General features: G+C 38.7%; 1 protein-coding gene and 1 non-coding gene across 3 annotated transcripts; one reads left to right on the top strand and one right to left on the bottom strand.

Annotated features, from left to right (window-relative positions):
• Positions 1-2,098: 2,098 nt before the first annotated feature.
• trnae-cuc (transfer RNA glutamic acid (anticodon CUC)) lies at positions 2,099-2,170 on the bottom strand. The gene has a single exon. It is a non-coding gene; the product is annotated as a tRNA-Glu (tRNA).
• A 2,773-nt stretch (positions 2,171-4,943) lies between these two features.
• sppl2 (signal peptide peptidase-like 2) lies at positions 4,944-17,047 on the top strand. 2 transcript variants are annotated; one of them, XR_008322018.1, is made up of 15 exons: positions 4,944-5,032; positions 6,208-6,324; positions 7,246-7,428; positions 7,530-7,619; positions 7,800-7,939; positions 8,699-8,841; positions 9,856-9,952; positions 10,220-10,336; positions 11,645-11,726; positions 11,815-11,889; positions 12,769-12,831; positions 12,963-13,062; positions 13,476-13,553; positions 13,672-13,956; positions 14,644-14,779. XR_008322018.1 is itself a non-coding variant. In XM_053330598.1 (15 exons), the coding sequence occupies exons 1-15, from the start codon at positions 4,985-4,987 to the stop codon at positions 14,824-14,826; spliced, it is 1,677 nt and encodes a 558-aa protein (XP_053186573.1). In that variant the 5' UTR covers positions 4,944-4,984; the 3' UTR covers positions 14,827-17,047. The 2 variants fall into 2 exon arrangements, 1 of the variants encoding a protein (XP_053186573.1); XM_053330598.1 differs by having other exon boundaries at positions 13,672-13,832; positions 14,644-17,047.
• Positions 17,048-18,446: the final 1,399 nt, after the last annotated feature.

The following is an 18,446-nucleotide window of genomic DNA, read 5'->3' as shown; positions in this document are numbered from 1 at the left end:
AACCAATAAAACCAACGGAGGCAACAAATACCAGCCAACCAGAAGCAGAGTAGGGCGGATCATTCCGTCACCATTCTAGGAAACATTTGGCGTACAGTATACTGGTATAATGATAGAAGTACACAGATCCTTGACTGGAGTAAAAGTAGCAGTACGGCAATGTTATAATACTTCATTATAGGTAAAAGTCCTGCATGAAAAGTTATAAAATTACTCAGCAAAATGTACTGAAAGTATTGAAGTAGAAGTAATAATGATAATAATAATAACTTTATTCGTATAGCACATTTCATACAATAAATGCAGCTCAAAGTGTTTGACAGCTAAAATAAATTACATACACCATGCTTCACATAAAAGGAACATAGAGCATAGAGCAATGTTAAAAAAAAAAAGAACAAATACACACAAACCCCCCCAAAGAGGAGTGAAATGAAAACATTAATGGAATATAAGATTGAATATAAAAATAGCAATAATTTTAAGATAGACAAAATAGTACATAGTCAAAGTAACTAAAAAATAGAATAAAAGCAATATATAAAATCAAGTAAAAATATGACTATTTAAAGAAGCGTAGTAAGTGACCGATAGAAAAGCTTGTTTAAAGCTAAAGTAAAGAGATAAGTTTTTAGCCTTTTCTTAAAAATATTTAGCGAGCTGGCTTCCCTGATATCTAAAGGTAGTTTGTTCCATAGGGCGTGATTGACAAAGGGTACATCCCTGAGAAGTATTGGTTTGATCCCTCTGACTGATAGGCTATTATATATAACATTAAAGCATTCATAAAAGCATTACTCTTCATTAGATTGATCCTGTGAGGTAGGGGTAAAATCTCTGAAATAGTTGCATATTGGCAAAATGTTTTCTTTATAGAAATATGGCAGAGATCCAGTTAAGAAAGGCTGCAGAATTGTAAGTGGTTTTCTTGGTAATCTACCCAAAAATGTCCCAAATTACCTGACTTCACCACACACTGGTCAGTCACTTGTAGAGCACTTTTGCACAATTGCATTTGAGAATTGTATGAAAGTTGCTCCATAAATTAAGTTTGATTGTTTGATTAAATGATTGAATACATACGAGCACAGAGCCAAAAAAACCTACACTGTTATTATGAAGTCAAAAATCGCTCTACTTCCGGTGTTCAGTTGTGTGACTTGATGCAGGTAAACACACGGCAGACTAAGGCACATATGGGATGACGTCATACCCGCTGCAGCACGTCAGTAAATAACAAGCTGGAGCACGCAACAGGTGAAAAGATTAAAGAGTGAGGTAATGCACACAGATCACATTTACTACAACAGAGCTTAACACTGAGTGCCACATGACAATTAGTTCATAAAGAGAAGAGTATCACTTGAGTGTTTACTTTTTACCCTTTTTAAACTTAGATGTAAACTAAAATCCGAGGAAAATAGGCTACAATATGTAAATTTATAATCCCAGGGATAAACTCACTGAACTATCCAGCCTAAACCCTGATGGAAAACTGGATAATCCTAGAGGAAGAGTTATTATAAAGACACATTTATTATCATGTAACAAGCCCACTTTTTTCATTCTCAAACAACTACTGTCAAACAACTGAGTCCAACTTTTAATATATTAATTTAGTCATTTTCCTTCATGGTATTTTAATAATTAATTGCATTTACAGCAGATTTAATAGGCTACAATATCCACGAATGTGAAAAACAACAACAAAAAAACTATTAAAACGTTTATAGTGTCCTTGGGTGTAAGTAAGACGTCAGATTTAGCTACAATTTACAGCATTTGAATGATATGCTCGAAACATAGACTGTCTAAAATGAATGAGTTAGACGCCGCCACAGTTTGTGAACCTTGCTTTGAAACCTCCAGTTTTGGCATTTAGACCGTCGAAATCTTTATGGAGCCAGAAGTGAAGAAGTGAAGCGACCATATATGGATGAGAGTGTGAAACGAGCCGGGGAGGAGCTCCCTGTTGGATACTACAGAGTTTAAACCACTTCCGTATAAGTTTCACATTTCAGATCTGGATAGACTCTACCTGCTTGCTTCGACCTAACTAGAAAGCAGGACTCAGTGTGAACGGCGATGAAAAGACTAGTTCCCTGACCGGGAATCGAACCCGGGCCGCGGCGGTGAGAGCGCCGAATCCTAACCACTAGACCACCAGGGACTATGAAGACACGAAAACATGTCTCAAAAATGACATACCACCATTACCATACTGCGTATTGAACTGTTTATAAAGTTGGTGCTTTAAAAAGCAAAAAGCTGCGTTGATTAGCAGTTATTATAGCAACAGCTGACTGTAGTACAGCACGCTGTAATTACAGTGAAAACAGAGGGTTAGGTTGGTGAGAAGAACTGGTGACTCAGCTCCTGGTTGCAGGGACTGGACATGATGTACAGTACATAACCTACCATCCTGTAAATGACTGTATACAGTATCTGTAAAGCAGGGGCTGCCCAACTGAAGACTATATGAAATAAACATATATTGGGATTACTCGAAATATCTGTTACTAAAAGTCTTTTACTAAATACCAAATACTAAATACTACTACAATTACTACTACTGCTACTACTACTAACTACTACTACTACTAATAATAATGATAACTACTAATATAAAACAACAGACAAGATATTTGATGATGGAAATCAGTTTTTTTTTAGCAATAAAATAAACCTACAAAGAAATCAGACTTAGATTGAAATGATAAAAGCAAATGGCAATTAAAATAGCCTAGATAAGAAGGATTAAACATAAATACAATCAAATAAATTATTAAATAAAATAAACCATGGAAATAAGACATTATAATCAGCTGCTTTCTGACTGTTTCAACAGCTTGGAGCATAAAATCTTAAAGAGGTTTCACCACCATGGACTGAGTACTTGAAAGGACACGAGGGACTGTACTGGTTCTTACACTGTGAGCATGTCAGACAAAAAGGCAAATAAAATGATTCTTAATCAATATAGAAATTGAAAGGCAATCAATGAATGGGCTGTAAAACAGATTTAATGTTTTCTCTACTTCTGGTTACAGTCAACACTCCAGAGTTCTGATTTAATTGTGACTGATTTCCAAATTTTGGGTCATCAGATGAGAGAACAAGTGCAGCTTTGGTGACAAACCCCACATGATTCCTTAAAGTTTAGTTTTTGGGACCCCTTCCTCTCTCTAAATCTAGACATACAGTAAATGCAGTCAGCTGAATCCAGTACATTTCTACTGTTAATGTCCACTCGATGTGTAGTATGCAGTGCCCCCTTTTCTCATTATTTCTTTCCACTGTGTGATTTTAGATTTTTTTGCCTCATTTACACTTTGATGTATTTCTACTTACGCATGTAATGTGTTTGTTCAGCCAGTAAAACATCTTTATCTGTAGTATTTCTAGCATACACTATCCCATGTGCTCGTGTTACACATTACATTTGTTTTATACTTACATCAGATTACAGTACATTTACTGCATGAATCAAGACAGTGGAGTGTTGTTCAGTTTAGTTATTTATTGGTTTAGTCTACAACACTTAAAGTTAAACATTAGCTTTCTTTGTTCTGTTACCAATTTCAGCAGTGTTATCAAGTTCATAAAAGGAGACATATAGTAGAACACCCCTCCACCTGTAAACACTGATGTGGAATATTGGTGAAGCCAGTGATTTTATTTTTTATTATTCTAAATATGAAAAGAAAATCAAACCATTTTAACATTTCTGCTCATCCCTTTTTGACCATGAAAAAGAAAAACAGCTCATATTTCAATTTAATCTTTTGTCTTTTAAATCAAAAATCTAATAACCACCCATTTTTTTTGTTTTTCAATACTCGTTCCTGAAAAGAAAATTTAATGACCAAAAGATACACGGACCAGCATGGCAGCATTAGACCCATTTGTGCCCGTTAGTGAAAAACTCATCATACTTATTAATTGTCATATATCCCGAGTCAAATGTAATATTTTCTGGCAAATTCAGTTAAGTTTTTCAGATGGGGATGCTGAGCAAGTCTGACGCAGGTAATATAATTTTACCAGTAGATGGTGCTACAAGATTTAAATAATTGCTGGTGGTACTGAACCTGAAATGTATTAACCTGTTTGGTAACTTGTGTCATATTTCACATCATGAACTCGCCTCCATTTTTAAAAGCTGGGCCATGTATGCCTAATTTTCTCACTTAAGACTAATCATAGGCTATGTTTAGTGAAAGTAGATTGATAGATAGTCTTGTTTCTGTAATAGTATTCTAACTGAATTTATCTAATGTTAAAAATCACCTCCAGACATGTTTTACTCTACTTGAATAATAATTTGCCTGAGCCAGTTTTTCCACAAAAAGTTAATTCAATGTTTTAGAGCCAGCAGATATAAAAGTAATCGTTTCAAACTCTCATTTGTCCCCTCATCCATAACACTCCTAAACAAACTGCCCCAGTCATAGCATCCCCTGTGTAGCACAGTTCTTTTATTTTCCTATTCTCATCTTTTCTATTTAAAAAAACCTTTTTATCTCGTATCTTTTATCTTTTTACCTTGATTTTTGAACCATTTTAACTAGTACTTATTACCCCCTGCTCTTAGATTATCATATTGGCACTTTTAGCCCAAGACAAATTTCCTTCGGGACAATAAAGTTCATCTAATCTAATCTAATAAACTTCATGAAAGTATTTTAAAGGTGTTCCTAATAAAGAGAGCAGTGAGTGTATAACATTGTGCACAGTTGTCAAACATCCAGCTGAAAGTACAAGAGGAAAAACATATTTTAGAGTGGAGAGCGGGACTATTTGTGACTGACATTAATTGAAACCAATCAGAGGTGTGCTCACTCAGATATGACGATAGTAGCCAATGATAAGGCCTGACTGAGATAAAGTGGGCGTATCTCTCCTGAACAGCTGGTGGGGGCTTGTGTGAGGGGCTCGAGACGAGCGGTTGGTTGATGGAGGAAACAACAACAAGCTAGGCATCATGAGGGTCTTTGAAACACTGCTCTGGGCCGCTTTTCTCATCCACAAGGTGAGAGAGACCGTGTGTATTTCCTCGAAAACGGTTCCTCTTTGCGTTTATGTCGCATACGGACACGTGGTTGACAAAAACAGATGCGGTGTTTTTCCTCAGCCGTGTTCCGGGATTTGTTTTAGCTCGGATGCTACCAGCGTTAGCTTGCGGAGATCACCGTGGGCCCTGGAAACACACACATCACTCACCTCTCCGCGGAGACTAACACTAACCAAGCGGCTTTTAAACCAGCACACGGTTCACGGGAGAAGACAATGGCAGAGACCAAGTTAAAATCGTTAAACGTTTGCTAGAGAGCCTGAAAGACTTGAGAGGAAAATATTTCACATATGATTTTACTGCCAAATATATTAAATCCAGCTGTGTTAAAGAAGAGCTAGACCTGAACGTATCCTCTTCTATGTCCGTATGGAAAATGTAATAGGTAACAGATTAATAGTTACACTATTTAAAATGAAATAAGTAATGTAACTATTTCAATTACTTCATCAAAGTAATGTAACTTATTACATTTGATTACTTTTCTAATGAATGTTTCAATTGTTAAGTGTACCTAAATCTACCACCTAATCTACACCAAAATCTAAGTTCAGGTGTTTTTCATGGATACTGACATGATGTATAAGGGAGATTATTTCTTATAAAGTGAGATTTATCTCTCATTTGAAGATGTATTCATTAGTTTGTGTAGATTTTGGAATATAAAATAAAGAAAAAAAAAGTCAAAAGTCTGGTATGGGTTTATAATTGGCACTGTGACACTATTTAAGCCCACATCATGATTTATTTAGAAAATTAAAAAAATATATGTATTGATTGATGTATGATAAAAATCCTCCTCATTACACAGTTTTGCAACTAGTTCCTCCCCAACATGGCGCATGACACTAACCATTAGAAATGTCTTCACTTTAAAAATAGATAACACAAAACAGGCTTTTAAAACCAGGTTTTGATCTAACATGAGGCATTGTAGTATTATTTTTATTAATTGCACAGTTCATATACAGTTAACGCTAGGAACATTTGCACATTCTTAGTTAATATATTGTATATTTCATTTTACCATCTTCAATCTAACATTAAACGTCTGACTCTCTCGGCTCTCCTGACTGTGTGTTACATGAAATCACTGAGTCTGTCATCTATAAACATTTCATGGATGTTCGCAGGTGGTGGGAGAGTATGGCATGGCCCACTTCAGTGACAAGGACAAAAGCAAAGGAAAGGATTACTGCATCTTCTTCAACTCGCAGTGGGCACGTCTACCTCAGGACCTCAACAAGGCTGTAAGTCACAAGAGGGGTAACCAATGCAATGCTGCTTGTCTCTAAAAATCAAGTCCAGATTCAAGTCTAAGAGTCTCAGATAAAGGTTTAGGTTTCAGTCCAGTCACCAATTTAACGATGATCTTAATAATCTTCAGACCATGTGACCAGAACTAACAAGATATTAATGCTTATCTTCCCTCACGTTTAAGTCGCTTCGGATAAAAACAAACTACATTTTCACAGTGATGGTTTTACCGCACTTGATTTTGGACAGCACTGGAATATCAACTCGCAACAGAAAGATTATCCACTTTTTCTCAGCATTTTGATAAAAACACTTAAAAAAAAAAGATTCAAAGTGCAAAGAACAACGTGGCTAAACTACTCAGCAGGTAGTGATATGTTAATGATCAATAAAATCCTTGTCAGGAAGTCTTGTACAGGAGGCTGAAATTTGATCTCCTGTTAGTTCCTTCTTGCTTTCTGGGCCGACTGCAAACATTAAAGACCTTTATGACCGATCAGAATATTATGAGTCGCAGTAATCTGCTCATGAGGAAAAACATGCAGGGTTTACATTTTCCTAATTGTTAGCAGATAAAAAATTTTTTTTGGATGTAATTAATCATTAGAGACATATTTCACCACATTAGAGGCACATTTCAGCATAGGGAAGACATCATGTCATACGTCTGTTATCAAGAGCCAAACAGCATCACCTATGACTCCAGTCTTTTAGTGGTGAGAGGATCTTTATGACAGAGATGGTCTAGACCATTTCCTCTGGCTTGAAAAAATAATACTATCCAGTCTATTAAGAATAAAGCACCAAGTAACAGCTGTCATTTGTATATTTATTTCGTATTTACACATTGTATGTATCATCATTTCCTCCTCCTCTGGTTAACATGGCAACAAAACTTTGTGTGTGTCTTGCAGTCACGTCTGCAGATTTACGACCTCACAACATCGGTCTTATGCTCACCCTCTGATGTCCCAGAGGGAGGCTTCCCAAATCGTATCCCCATGGTAATGAGGGGCAACTGCACTTTCTATGAAAAGGTCCGACTGGCCCAGATTAATGGTGCCAAAGGCCTGCTCATTGTCAGCAAGGACAGACTGGTAAGCCTGGTAAACTTTATAGTGTATCAAGATTAGATTCATTTTGACACCTCACCAAACAGAGCACATGTTTATGTTTATGTTTTGTTTTTTAATTACAGACGCCACCAGCAGGAAACAAGACTCAGTATGAGGAGATCGACATCCCCGTAGCTCTGCTCAGCTACTCTGACATGCTGGACATTAGCAAGGTGAAATCCACCAGACAAACTTGTAGGGTCTATCAGTTTAATCCTCCTTTTCACAGCAGCTAGTAAAGCAGACAAACAAAAAAGTGCTAAACGTTAACAGTGATATATGTTTGATTTGGTTTTACAAATAGTTTTCTAGTTTACCCAGACCTCAGCTGATACTGTTTGAAACTTTTCCAGACCTTTGGTAAAGGAAGACTGGTTGCCATGTATGCACCCAATGAGCCAGTGTTGGACTACAACATGGTGATCATCTTCTTGATGGCAGTGGGAACAGTCGCCATTGGAGGTTACTGGGCCGGCAGCAGAGACAGTAAGAAGTAAGTGGATAACGGAGAGATGGAGTTGGAAACGGGTATCCAATGTGGGAAAGGACTACATAGTTTTGAATGCTCATATCTCTTTGAGTGTAACTTTATATAGAGAAATAACTTAAGATAAAGTCATGGTAAGTGCTCGTCATTGATGATGCAGGTTGTAGCTTACAGACTTTGTACTTTCCACTACATCACATAATTACAGAATAAAGTTTCCATCTACCATGCCTTTAGTCTCGACTGCTAAATTTAAATCAAAGTTAATTTATCAGAGGAGTCATCTCTGGGGGAAGATTTGTCCCAGTGTTCTTGGCAGAGAAGTCCAGTGTATGATTGCTCAGTTTTTCTCTTGGATGAGCATGTATGCTTCTCTTTTTCAAACTAAGCAGTGTTCATTGTAGCGCCGCAACTGCACTAAAGGGCAGTGTTGTTTATTTGAGGCTGTATAAGTGACTCACTGGCTTAAGCCAATCCAAGCCCCTCTTCTGATAGAGTTGCCAAGGTGACTAAGGACAACATCAGACGGGGTCTCTGACGCACAGGACCGCAGGGAAAAAACTGACTGCATTTCTCAAGAATATTTAGTTTAATAAGCTTGACACAAGCAGATCAGAGTCAGAAAACTTGTCTGTTATCAGGCAATGGATGAGTGTGCAGAGGTGCTGATCCATAGTCTGTCGAGTTATGAACGTGATCCCAAGTGATGCAAATAAGACTCGTCATGTTAGCGGGACCTTCTGACTGTCCTTTCTCCTCCTGCAGGCGCTACATGAAGCACAAGAGGGACGACGGTGCAGAGAAGCAGGATGAGGAGACCGTAGATGTCACACCCATCATGATCTGTGTGTTCGTGGTCATGTGCTGCAGCATGCTGGTGCTACTCTACTTTTTCTACGACCGTCTGGGTACGACAGATACACGAGTTCACGTCACTGCTCTGAACAAACACAATTATGATAAGTTTTGGGGAAAAGGCTCTTCGGTCAGATCTGGTGTGACCAAGAGATTAATAGTACTTTCAATCCTGTTTGCTCACTGTTTATTGCTGCTATGGAGATGGTTACCCTCAAAAGCCAGGGTTAAACTTCTTCTGTCTCTCGTTGCAGTCTGGTTTGACTCAACAAGCTTTTGCTCAGATAAGATGTAATTTCAGAAAACAACTGACAAAGTATTCATTGACTGAAACATTGGCACAAAACTGGATTGGATGACTGGACTGCTCTTAAGGCTGAAATTTTTCTTTGATTTTAAAGAATTTTCAAAATGAGATTAACATAGTGGCTGTTTTGGAAACATCACCAACTTTTCTCCCAACACATTCTCTGATATTGGTTTCTAAATAAAGAGAAAGAGAGAAGAAACACAGCTGCAGAATTGACCTTAATTTCATATGTACAACACCTCTGTAAAATGATTGTTGACAAGACTTTGGAGTCTTTTGGAGGTGGTATGTCATGTAACACTGCCCACAGTATGTGTCATGTGCGCTCAAGCTGTTGGGAATCAGGATTTAGGATCAGAGGACTGTTGATTAAAAGCCCACACAGGCTGAGCAAATCCTGGTTAACAAAGTGAGTTAAAATACCTCCATCTTCCTCCTCTGTAATCTCAATATTGCTCGAAGCTACAGTAGAAACTTGATCCTCATTTCCTGCTCAGCGTCTAGTATTACAAGGCTTTAGATGCATGTTGCAGATGGGAATGTGCGAAGCAAAACAAAGCTGAAAAAGAGCTCTGATAACATTTCACTGATAAATAGATTAAGACACCGATAGCTGCTTTTAGACTGTTGAACATCTCTGAGAAACAGCTGTAAATTCACTCCAACACCCCATACTAGACAATGTTATAATAATGTGATTACATGTAACAATATTCACTAATTTCCTGCCTGTTTCTGCTGTTCCTTCACATTTTAGCAATTTGGGTCATATTCATCTTCTGCCTAGCCTCCTCTGTCGGCCTCTACAGCTGTCTGTGGCCTTTTGTCAGGAGACTCCCGTTCTGCAAGTGCAGGTACGAGACCGTTGACATCAGTGAGGTATCATAATGCATGCTGCCAAGATGTCAGTTGTCACCATGCAACTCTCCATGTAGCTGCATACGTTTTGAAAGCTTAATCTACAAATGTACTCAGTCCTACACCTAATAAACTGCTGTTCTTTTTATATATACATACCGTATATGTAGACCACTTTCGGACCCTACTGTGTATATATATATACCAGTTGTAGCCTTTTTTATTGAATGAAAATGTCTTCATTGTCCATCTTGTGACCACAGGATCCCGGAGAATAACCTGCCATACTTGCACAAGCGGCCGCAGATCCGCATGTTGCTCCTGTCGGCCCTCTGCATCGGTGTAAGCATCACTTGGATGGTGTTTCGCAACGAAGACCAGTGAGTGTGAAGATAAAACTTGTGTCCGATCCACATACATGTACACATACACAGTTCAGCTGGAGATCTTTGTTCAGGAAGTGTTGTTTACATGTAAATGACTACTTCTAAATTGCACTAACTAATCCAGTTTTTGCTCTTATTCCGAAAAAGATCATTATTCCTACTAATGAAAAGTAATATAAGACTAATATTTCAGGGTTTCTCTCTGCCCCAGTGGGAACCAGAATCACAAGATCTCAGCAGGCAGTAAAGTAAACTGGCAAAAAATGAGTGAGCTGCTGATATCAATATGACTGATCGTATAGATTTATAGTTACAGGCACACATCCAATACCAAGGTTGTCCTACGATGTTTACTTCACTTCTGAATGTTTTTGGTGCATCACACCGTGTCGTCACCATTGGTCCATGGTTCCATGGCTCCATGTCAGGATAGTAACCAATCCCCTTTGTCACAGTTGTAGAGAAGGCATGCTCTGTTTTTCCAGCCCGCCCTGAACAGCTCTCCACTTTCCTCTGTCTTCCTTCCCGCTCCAGCATATGTCATTTTGCCTGCGCAGGGGTGCGTTACACAACCAGCCCGTCATGCATCTCTGTGCCAGCCCTGCAAACCATTGGCTAGTTGATTTGTTTGCAATGCACAGAGTTGATCGTAGAGAGGCAAGAAGCCGTGTGTCGCACTGTATACTGCATACAAATAATATCAGCTATATCCCACACACCTTAACTGGATAATGTGGTTTATATGACCCGTATCAAATTTGAAATATTGCTATATTGGAATAATAGGGTAAAATTAGTGTGCATGAAAAAGTAGTCAGTTAGTAGTAGTGTGTGAGTTAATAGATTCTTGTTGTCACACAGAAGCGATCCCGCCATCCTTTTTGTCTGAGTAACTGTGTTGTCACAATACATGATTATATAATAGAAAGGAACAAAATGTTGATCTGATAATAACAATATGTTGAGAGTACAGGAATCATTTTATAGTGAGAGTTAATCCTGTATCAACGGCAAACTTTTCTGTCTAATGTCCTGGAATATATTTATTATCATTGAGGTTTCATGTGCAAAAGTCCTGAAAATATTAAAAATGTGAAACTAGAAATTTTCTGCATTTAAAATGATTAATAACAGATGAAGCGACATAATGGTGACATTGTTCCCTTGGTGTGTGATAACATGTCAGAGGTTCAGTATGTGATGATGGTGGTGCTGAGTCTGTGTGTGTCTGTGTGTGTGTGTCTGTGTGTGTGTCTGTGTCTGTGTGTGGGCTGACTAACACTCTTGTTACGTGTTCTCCAGGTGGGCGTGGGTGTTACAGGACGCCCTGGGGATCGCCTTCTGTCTCTACATGCTCAAAACAGTCAGACTGCCCACATTTAAGGTGGGTTGTGACTCTCATAGATTTGAACTATAATAAAGTGGAGAATATTTTTTTTTATAGGTTTTAATTGTGTTTTTTCTCTTTTCAGGCTTGCACTTTACTGCTGGTGGTCCTTTTTGTCTATGATGTTTTCTTTGTATTTATTACACCCTTCTTTACAAAGGTACGTTCAAAGGGCTTGGCGTGATAGTTTTGGATCCCTTAGTTAGGCCAGCTGAAACTTCCACACATCTTCTACTACGTTTAATTTATCAAATATTAGAAGTTCAAAGAGTCAAAAAGAGTGACACTGACAGAGTTCAATGCTAATATAGATTTACTTTGTATAAAACCATATATAAGCAAACTGAGGCTGGTCCATGGAGCAGGCACTAAAGTTAAAGTCCAAAATAAATTTTTACATGCTTTTATACCTTTTCCTTCATCCCACTAAGCTGGGACTTTATCCTTGGGTGCTTTCTTATTTCCATATATCTGGAAATTTTGACCCTTAATTATCATTCACCCAAAACTGCCTAGACTGACCACTAATGTGCCAGTGGGACATTCTTTGTTGTTGGACACCATTATTTACAAGCTAATCCTTAAGGTAACTAATGAAATGATGGAGCATAGTGGAGAGCTTTGATTTTCAACTTCATGCTCAGTGATCCACAGATTATATTCATCTGATTACATCTATCACAAATGGTTGCCCTTTCCTGTTGGTCTGCTTCCAGCAGACATAGAAGTGATTTAGAAATACTCCCTACATCTCTTTGATGTTGGGAGTTATGGTCATCAGGGTTTCATCAGATTTCTGTGTGGATGTTTTATTTTCTGCAGCAAATACTTAGTAAGTATAAAGCATCACGTAGTGTTTCCTTCCTGCTCTTACAGTGACCTCTGACTTATAATGTGCAGAAATACTCGTGTAATTATTACTTACTGTCATATTTGCTTACAGAGTACTTTGAGTGATTACTAAAAATCCTCCCACAGACTTCTGTTTGACTCAGATTAGCAGTCTCAGTTTATGTTACTCATGGCCTTTTCTTCACAGAGTGGGGAAAGTATAATGGTGGAGGTAGCGGCTGGTCCCTCTGACTCCTCCACACATGAAAAGGTCAGTTTGTTTCCATATTCTACAACTCCCTGTGTGTTGAGTGGAGTTTAGTCTTATCACCGAAACAACGCTCCTGTCAGTTCGGAGGAAAAGCAGCTGATAAGTAACACTGCTGTTTGTGTCCGCTTCAGCTTCCCATGGTGCTCAAAGTGCCAAGGTTAAACTCCTCTCCCCTGGCTCTGTGTGATCGGCCGTTCTCCCTCCTGGGCTTCGGCGATGTCTTAGTACCAGGTAATTAACTGTGTCATGACACCACAAGTAACTCAAACTCCTCAGAGCTCATAATGCGGTCACAACCAGAAATTATTTAACCATCATTGACCACAGTTGCAGAAAAAAATCTAAGTGGTCGCCGTGTCAGCAGAGAACTGCCCGACACTGCATATTTGCTGCTTTAAGAGAGCACATTACAAGATTTAGTTTCCACAAATTATTGCATGTCTTTTCTCACAATTCATTTTACTTTGTGAAACATTTAATTTCATTTAGCTTATCATGTGTATTAGAAAATATCCAATCTTATTATCAGTGATATTAAGTGCAGTGAAAACTATGATCTGCTACAGTGCCTGAGTGTGATGACACACAGCTGAATACAGAGTCTGTCCTTGTTGATTTGATCTTTTCTTTGTTTTCCTCCTCAGGTCTGCTAGTGGCGTACTGCCACAGATTTGACATTTTAACACAAACCTCCAGGATCTACTTTGTGGCATGTACAATCGGTACGTATGTGTGCATGGGGTCTGGGGAGGGTTATAAATGCATGAACAAGAATGACAGGCTGCATGATCTCAGACATGACTGGACTTTGACTGTCTCTTTATCCTGTCTCGTGTTTAGCTTACGGCATCGGCCTGCTCATCACGTTCGTGGCTCTGGCCATGATGCAAATGGGTCAGCCGGCACTGCTCTACCTGGTGCCTTGCACTCTGCTCACCAGCCTCGCTGTAGCGCTGTGGCGCAGGGAGTTGCCCCAGTTCTGGACTGGAAGTGGATTTGTGGTGAATACCAGTTTGATATGACTGCCTACTGCGGAAGAACAAAAAAAGACTTTAAAAAAAAATGCAACAAAAAGAAAAAAAAAATCTAATGTTAAATATCATGCAGAGTAAAGTAGAATTTCAAGTTGAGTAACCCCTTTAAATTATTCCATCCGTTGCAACTGCCTTTTTCTGTTTTACTGTCCTCCCTCCCATCGCTGCTCCTTGCCCTTTATTTTACTGTGGGTGTGCTCTAGTCTGCTGCTACGGGCTCAGCTGTCTGTGAATGTCACTGCAGGTACTCTATCAGGGCTTGCTACCTCACACTCTACCATTTAAACATCCTGATCCTACTTACGGTTCTTTTTTTGTTTGTTTTTCCCTGCACACATCAGTGATAGACTAGTGATCATGTAGTGGAGTGGGTAACTATAGTGAGAGCCGTCATTGGTGGTGTAGATTAGCTCATGTTATTGGTTAGCATGTGTTTTCTGTGTATTTGGATGAAACTCAAAGACAGTTGTGGGATTGTCTTTGGATGCTTTCCCTTCCTTTATGCATATCTAGTACTTTTCTCTTTCTGCATACAGGAATACCTCTGACAACAACATGAAGCTACTTTTAATTGGGTTAAATTGTTAAAATTGTTGAAAACACAAGCAAAGACGCCATTTAGTCCTTTTTAGCCTCAAATCTACTTGTGGACAGAGGGATGACTGTATATTTTGGTTCTGTTTGTTTTCTCTTCAGCTCTTGTTAACTTTAATGTTTGTTTTCAGTCTGATATAATTAAGTCTCATATAGTTTTTTTGTTTTTTTTTGTCCCTTGCAGCCTGCCATAGCACTTGCACCGATCAACTGTACACAAACGGCAGCACCACAGACACAAGGGCCCTCAACCAAACCGGAGCCACAAACCACAGAAGCCACCAATCAGAGCGGAGACTCGCCCCGGCGCTCACCTCAGGAAACGCCCTCAGCTGAGAAACAGGACGAGGAAAACAAATCCAACTGAAAGGACTTCTAGTACGGCATTCCCCCCCATTTCATTTCATGTTTTTATTTGTTGTAAAAAAAAAAAATTCTACATTCTGTTTCAGTCGATGGACATTTTTAATGTGCACTTGGTTGTGAAGGGAAGAGCTAAGGAGATCTGCGCTCTACATGGCTGGCTCAGCGGGGCACCGGGATCAGACTCACCAGGTTGAAGCACTGAAACTGAAAAACACACTAAAAGTATAAAACCTGCACAGAAGCCTCCAAACACTCGTCTACTAACATACAATCTGAACCGCCTGTAAAGGGAAATGAAAAGCCAAATCTGAAAACTACAAACACTAAATTCTCCCACTACTTCCAATGGGAGGCTTTTGAAAAGCCCTGAAGGCCCGATCACACCAGCATCTAAAACAACAGTAAAATAAATTCATTTAAATGGAATTGCTGTACTCAAAATTAGCTCGTGGGTGGTGAAGTAAATCTGTGCAACTTTTTTGCATCAAGTTGAACTTTGATGAACTCTGATGTGCACATATGCAGCGTTGGCCAATAGCTAGCCATCTTGACTGTGTCCTTTTGTGACCTTTAGTGAGAACAGAGTGTCAATGTGGAGGAGTTATCGTAACTCATTAGCTGTGTTGCATCATCCGTGTTTATTTAACCACTTCTGTCAGAGTATAAACTGCTCCACGGTTTATATTCCAGAGCAAGAATGGTTGACAGAAAGTTATGAAATAGATAAATATGTTTCAACTGTATGGAATATACTTTACCATTGGCTTATGTCTTATCTCAGTAACTCTTTGAGGGAAATATTCAGTCCGTACTACAAAATGTCAGAGGAGACTAAAAACAAACCAGAAACTCAGTGAGCGACTGGGTCTGACTGACATGTCAGCAGCTGGCTAACTCTTCAGCTACAGTAGTGTAGCAACTAGCTCAAGTATTTCCTTTGTCACCAAGCTTCCAAAAAAGCATATTTCACAAAGACTCACTACCTTATTTTGTTGTGCCACTTTCTGGTGTGACTGGGCCTTAAAGGTTTAAGTATGCTTGAAACAATCTTGCTTTTAAAAAATGTGTTGAACGACCATGTTTAAAGGCAAAAAATGGTTTCATGGCTGTTCTTAATGCTTGAGGAAAGAGTGAAAAGCCTGATGTCATAGTGGGGATGATACACACACACACACACACCTAGTACACTAAATTCAGATGTCTGAAAGGGATGTGTGTGGGGGGGGGTTTCAAGCGCTTTGTTTAAAGCGTACTGAGGCCTTATTTTCCAAAGCACACATACACACACGCACACTACAGAAGAAGCCATTTTATATTTTGACACTGGTGTGTTAATAAAAGTACAGCAGTGATGGTTTCATACCCTTTAAAACGCGGAGCTATCACGGTTGTTGACTGAGCCAAACCTATTACATATTTTAGTTTTTTTAAACTGAAGCATTTGTTGACATTGTCCCTGATTTTTGCTTATTTTATTTTTTTTGCATGCTATGATTTAGATTTCACCCTCATAAAAAACAGGTGTATAATCTATAGTACAGACTTTTTATTGATGGAGCAACAGTTAAAACTTGGGCCTCCTTTCAGTTATTCATATTGTCTTAAATAGTTTTGGCCTTACTGTGTTCATGTTGAGAGTCGAATGTGTCACGTATGGAATATTACAAGTACTGTACTTCAAAGATGTGCTGAAGTTTGTATGAGCCGAGTATCGACTGATAGGTGTGACCAATGTTATTAGTGTTTATGAAGCATTTGCACAATATTTTTATTTTATTTTATTTTATGGACTGACGGACGTTGTTTGGTTCATGTCTGCATATGTTAATGTTCGAGATTTAAAGACACGGAAGCCGAGGTATGAATATATCATCAAATAATCCTCCTGCTTTAGTTCTCCATTCCTGACCTGAGGGTCATCTTCAACATCACTCTGTATATCAGCATAGATATATTTCTTATTCAGTTACAATGCCTATTAACCAACTTCAGCATTTCTATGTAAGAATTGAATCAAAAAGTGAAAAAACCAACATATTTGCTAAGGAGTCAGAGGTCGAATGGGTATAGCTCAGTTATCTGGATGTGTGCCCTTGCTGATTGGACAGCACAGTGTTTTCCAGGACATGAGAGTATTCATTCACCAGTATAGTTTGATGTCACCAAGTGGTTTTTAATGCCTCTGTTGAGGACTACGTATAATAAAGAAACATTGTATTTAAGATTTGGTGTATTTCTTTCATTAAGTATCTGTTTTAAAGTACCACAGACAAGTGTGTTGTTAACCACTTCACCAAATTTGAATGATTAAAAAATCACCAAATACACAATTAGGCTTCAAAGTTGTGTAAAAATCTGCCTCTGTCTCTGCTCCCAAACGCTGTGGGCGTGCACGCCCCCTACCAAGTGTCACCTGTCAATCAAAGTCACCACCTCTACCCGAAACATGGATGCTACATCTGATAGCTTTCTGCTGCTAGCTCAGCTGCTAGCCCAGCGGCTAGCTCGTCGGCTAACTGTAGACTATAGTAGTAGTAGTGTGCTGAATGTATTTATACTGCTACAGCAGCAGGGGCAGGTTTATGCCACGCAGCAGTGATTTTCAGACCTGCCCACAAAATCCTGAACACAGAAATTTTGAAAGACAGTTTGTGAAGCCTAGCTCTACAATTCAAATCTAAATGGTTGAAATGCTTTTTACACATTTTTGAGAAATACATTTATTTATTTAAGATGCTGCCCCGTGTCAGATCTGAATGTGTCTTTTCATTGCAGTCTGACAAAGAGCCTGTTGTCACTTCGGCTCAGTCACTCGAGCTAGAGGTCTGTTTGAGTTTCTGTTTATTCTCAATCACTTATCTGATTAAGTATCACCACGTCTGGTGGCTCCGTATGCACAAAAAGCCATATAGCAGTCTAAATGTATTTTTTAAAATTTTGAAAGATATTGATTTGACTCATTTGGAAAGCAGAAACATCAAATTAGCTTTAAAAAAGACATGTTGGCACAGAGCAGATGATGTAAATGATTACAGAAAAAAACAACAACCATGTCTTATTTCTTCATTTAGGCACCTGACTGGTGTTTTAGGGCAGACATCCAACATCCAATTTTATCACAAATCTTTTCCAAAAACAACTTACAGATAAGATCATTCTTGTGCTGCTGTTTAAAACCAGACCAAGTAATGTTTGAAGAAAAGATATACTGTATAAACACTAAATGAGGCCATGTTTAAGTGAACACAGTCAGGGTTTTTTGCTGTTTCAGCCTCACCTGGTCTGTTATCATCAGCAAAGCGTGCTCGTCTTCTACGCTTATGAATATTCTTGTGTTACTGCTGTGCTACCATTAACATGTCTGTCACTTTAGCAAAGAGTCTCACTTAACCGCCATCTGTATAAAACAGGAGATACAAAGGAGAAGACCAGCAAGTAAAGCCACACAGAAGGAGAAAAACATAAACCACCCTTAAGGTTTTCTTCAGCCAAAGTGACCACAAAGGAATCTCAGAGCTGTAAAATATTTTTATTCCATAACTCATCAGCCGGAGTTTGGAAGCTCAGCAGATGTTTTACATGAAGAAACTGTTGGTTGCATTGTTACAAATGATTAAAACA

Source organism: Scomber japonicus, chromosome 12 (genome assembly GCF_027409825.1).
Source record: "Scomber japonicus isolate fScoJap1 chromosome 12, fScoJap1.pri, whole genome shotgun sequence".
NCBI lineage: Eukaryota > Metazoa > Chordata > Actinopteri > Scombriformes > Scombridae > Scomber > Scomber japonicus.
This window is presented reverse-complemented; position numbering and strand designations above follow the sequence as displayed.

What these genes read in the sequence shown, in the direction of transcription:
- sppl2 (XM_053330598.1), top strand. Translation starts at nt 4,985, where the DNA reads ATGAGGGTCTTTGAAACACTGCTCTGGGCCGCTTTTCTCATCCACAAG. An exon ending in GTGTTTCGCAACGAAGACCA is followed by an intron (nt 10,337 to 11,644) that starts GTGAGTGTGAAG and finishes CGTGTTCTCCAG; the next exon opens with GTGGGCGTGGGTGTTACAGG. An exon ending in GGACTGGAAGTGGATTTGTG is followed by an intron (nt 13,833 to 14,643) that starts GTGAATACCAGT and finishes TGTCCCTTGCAG; the next exon opens with CCTGCCATAGCACTTGCACC.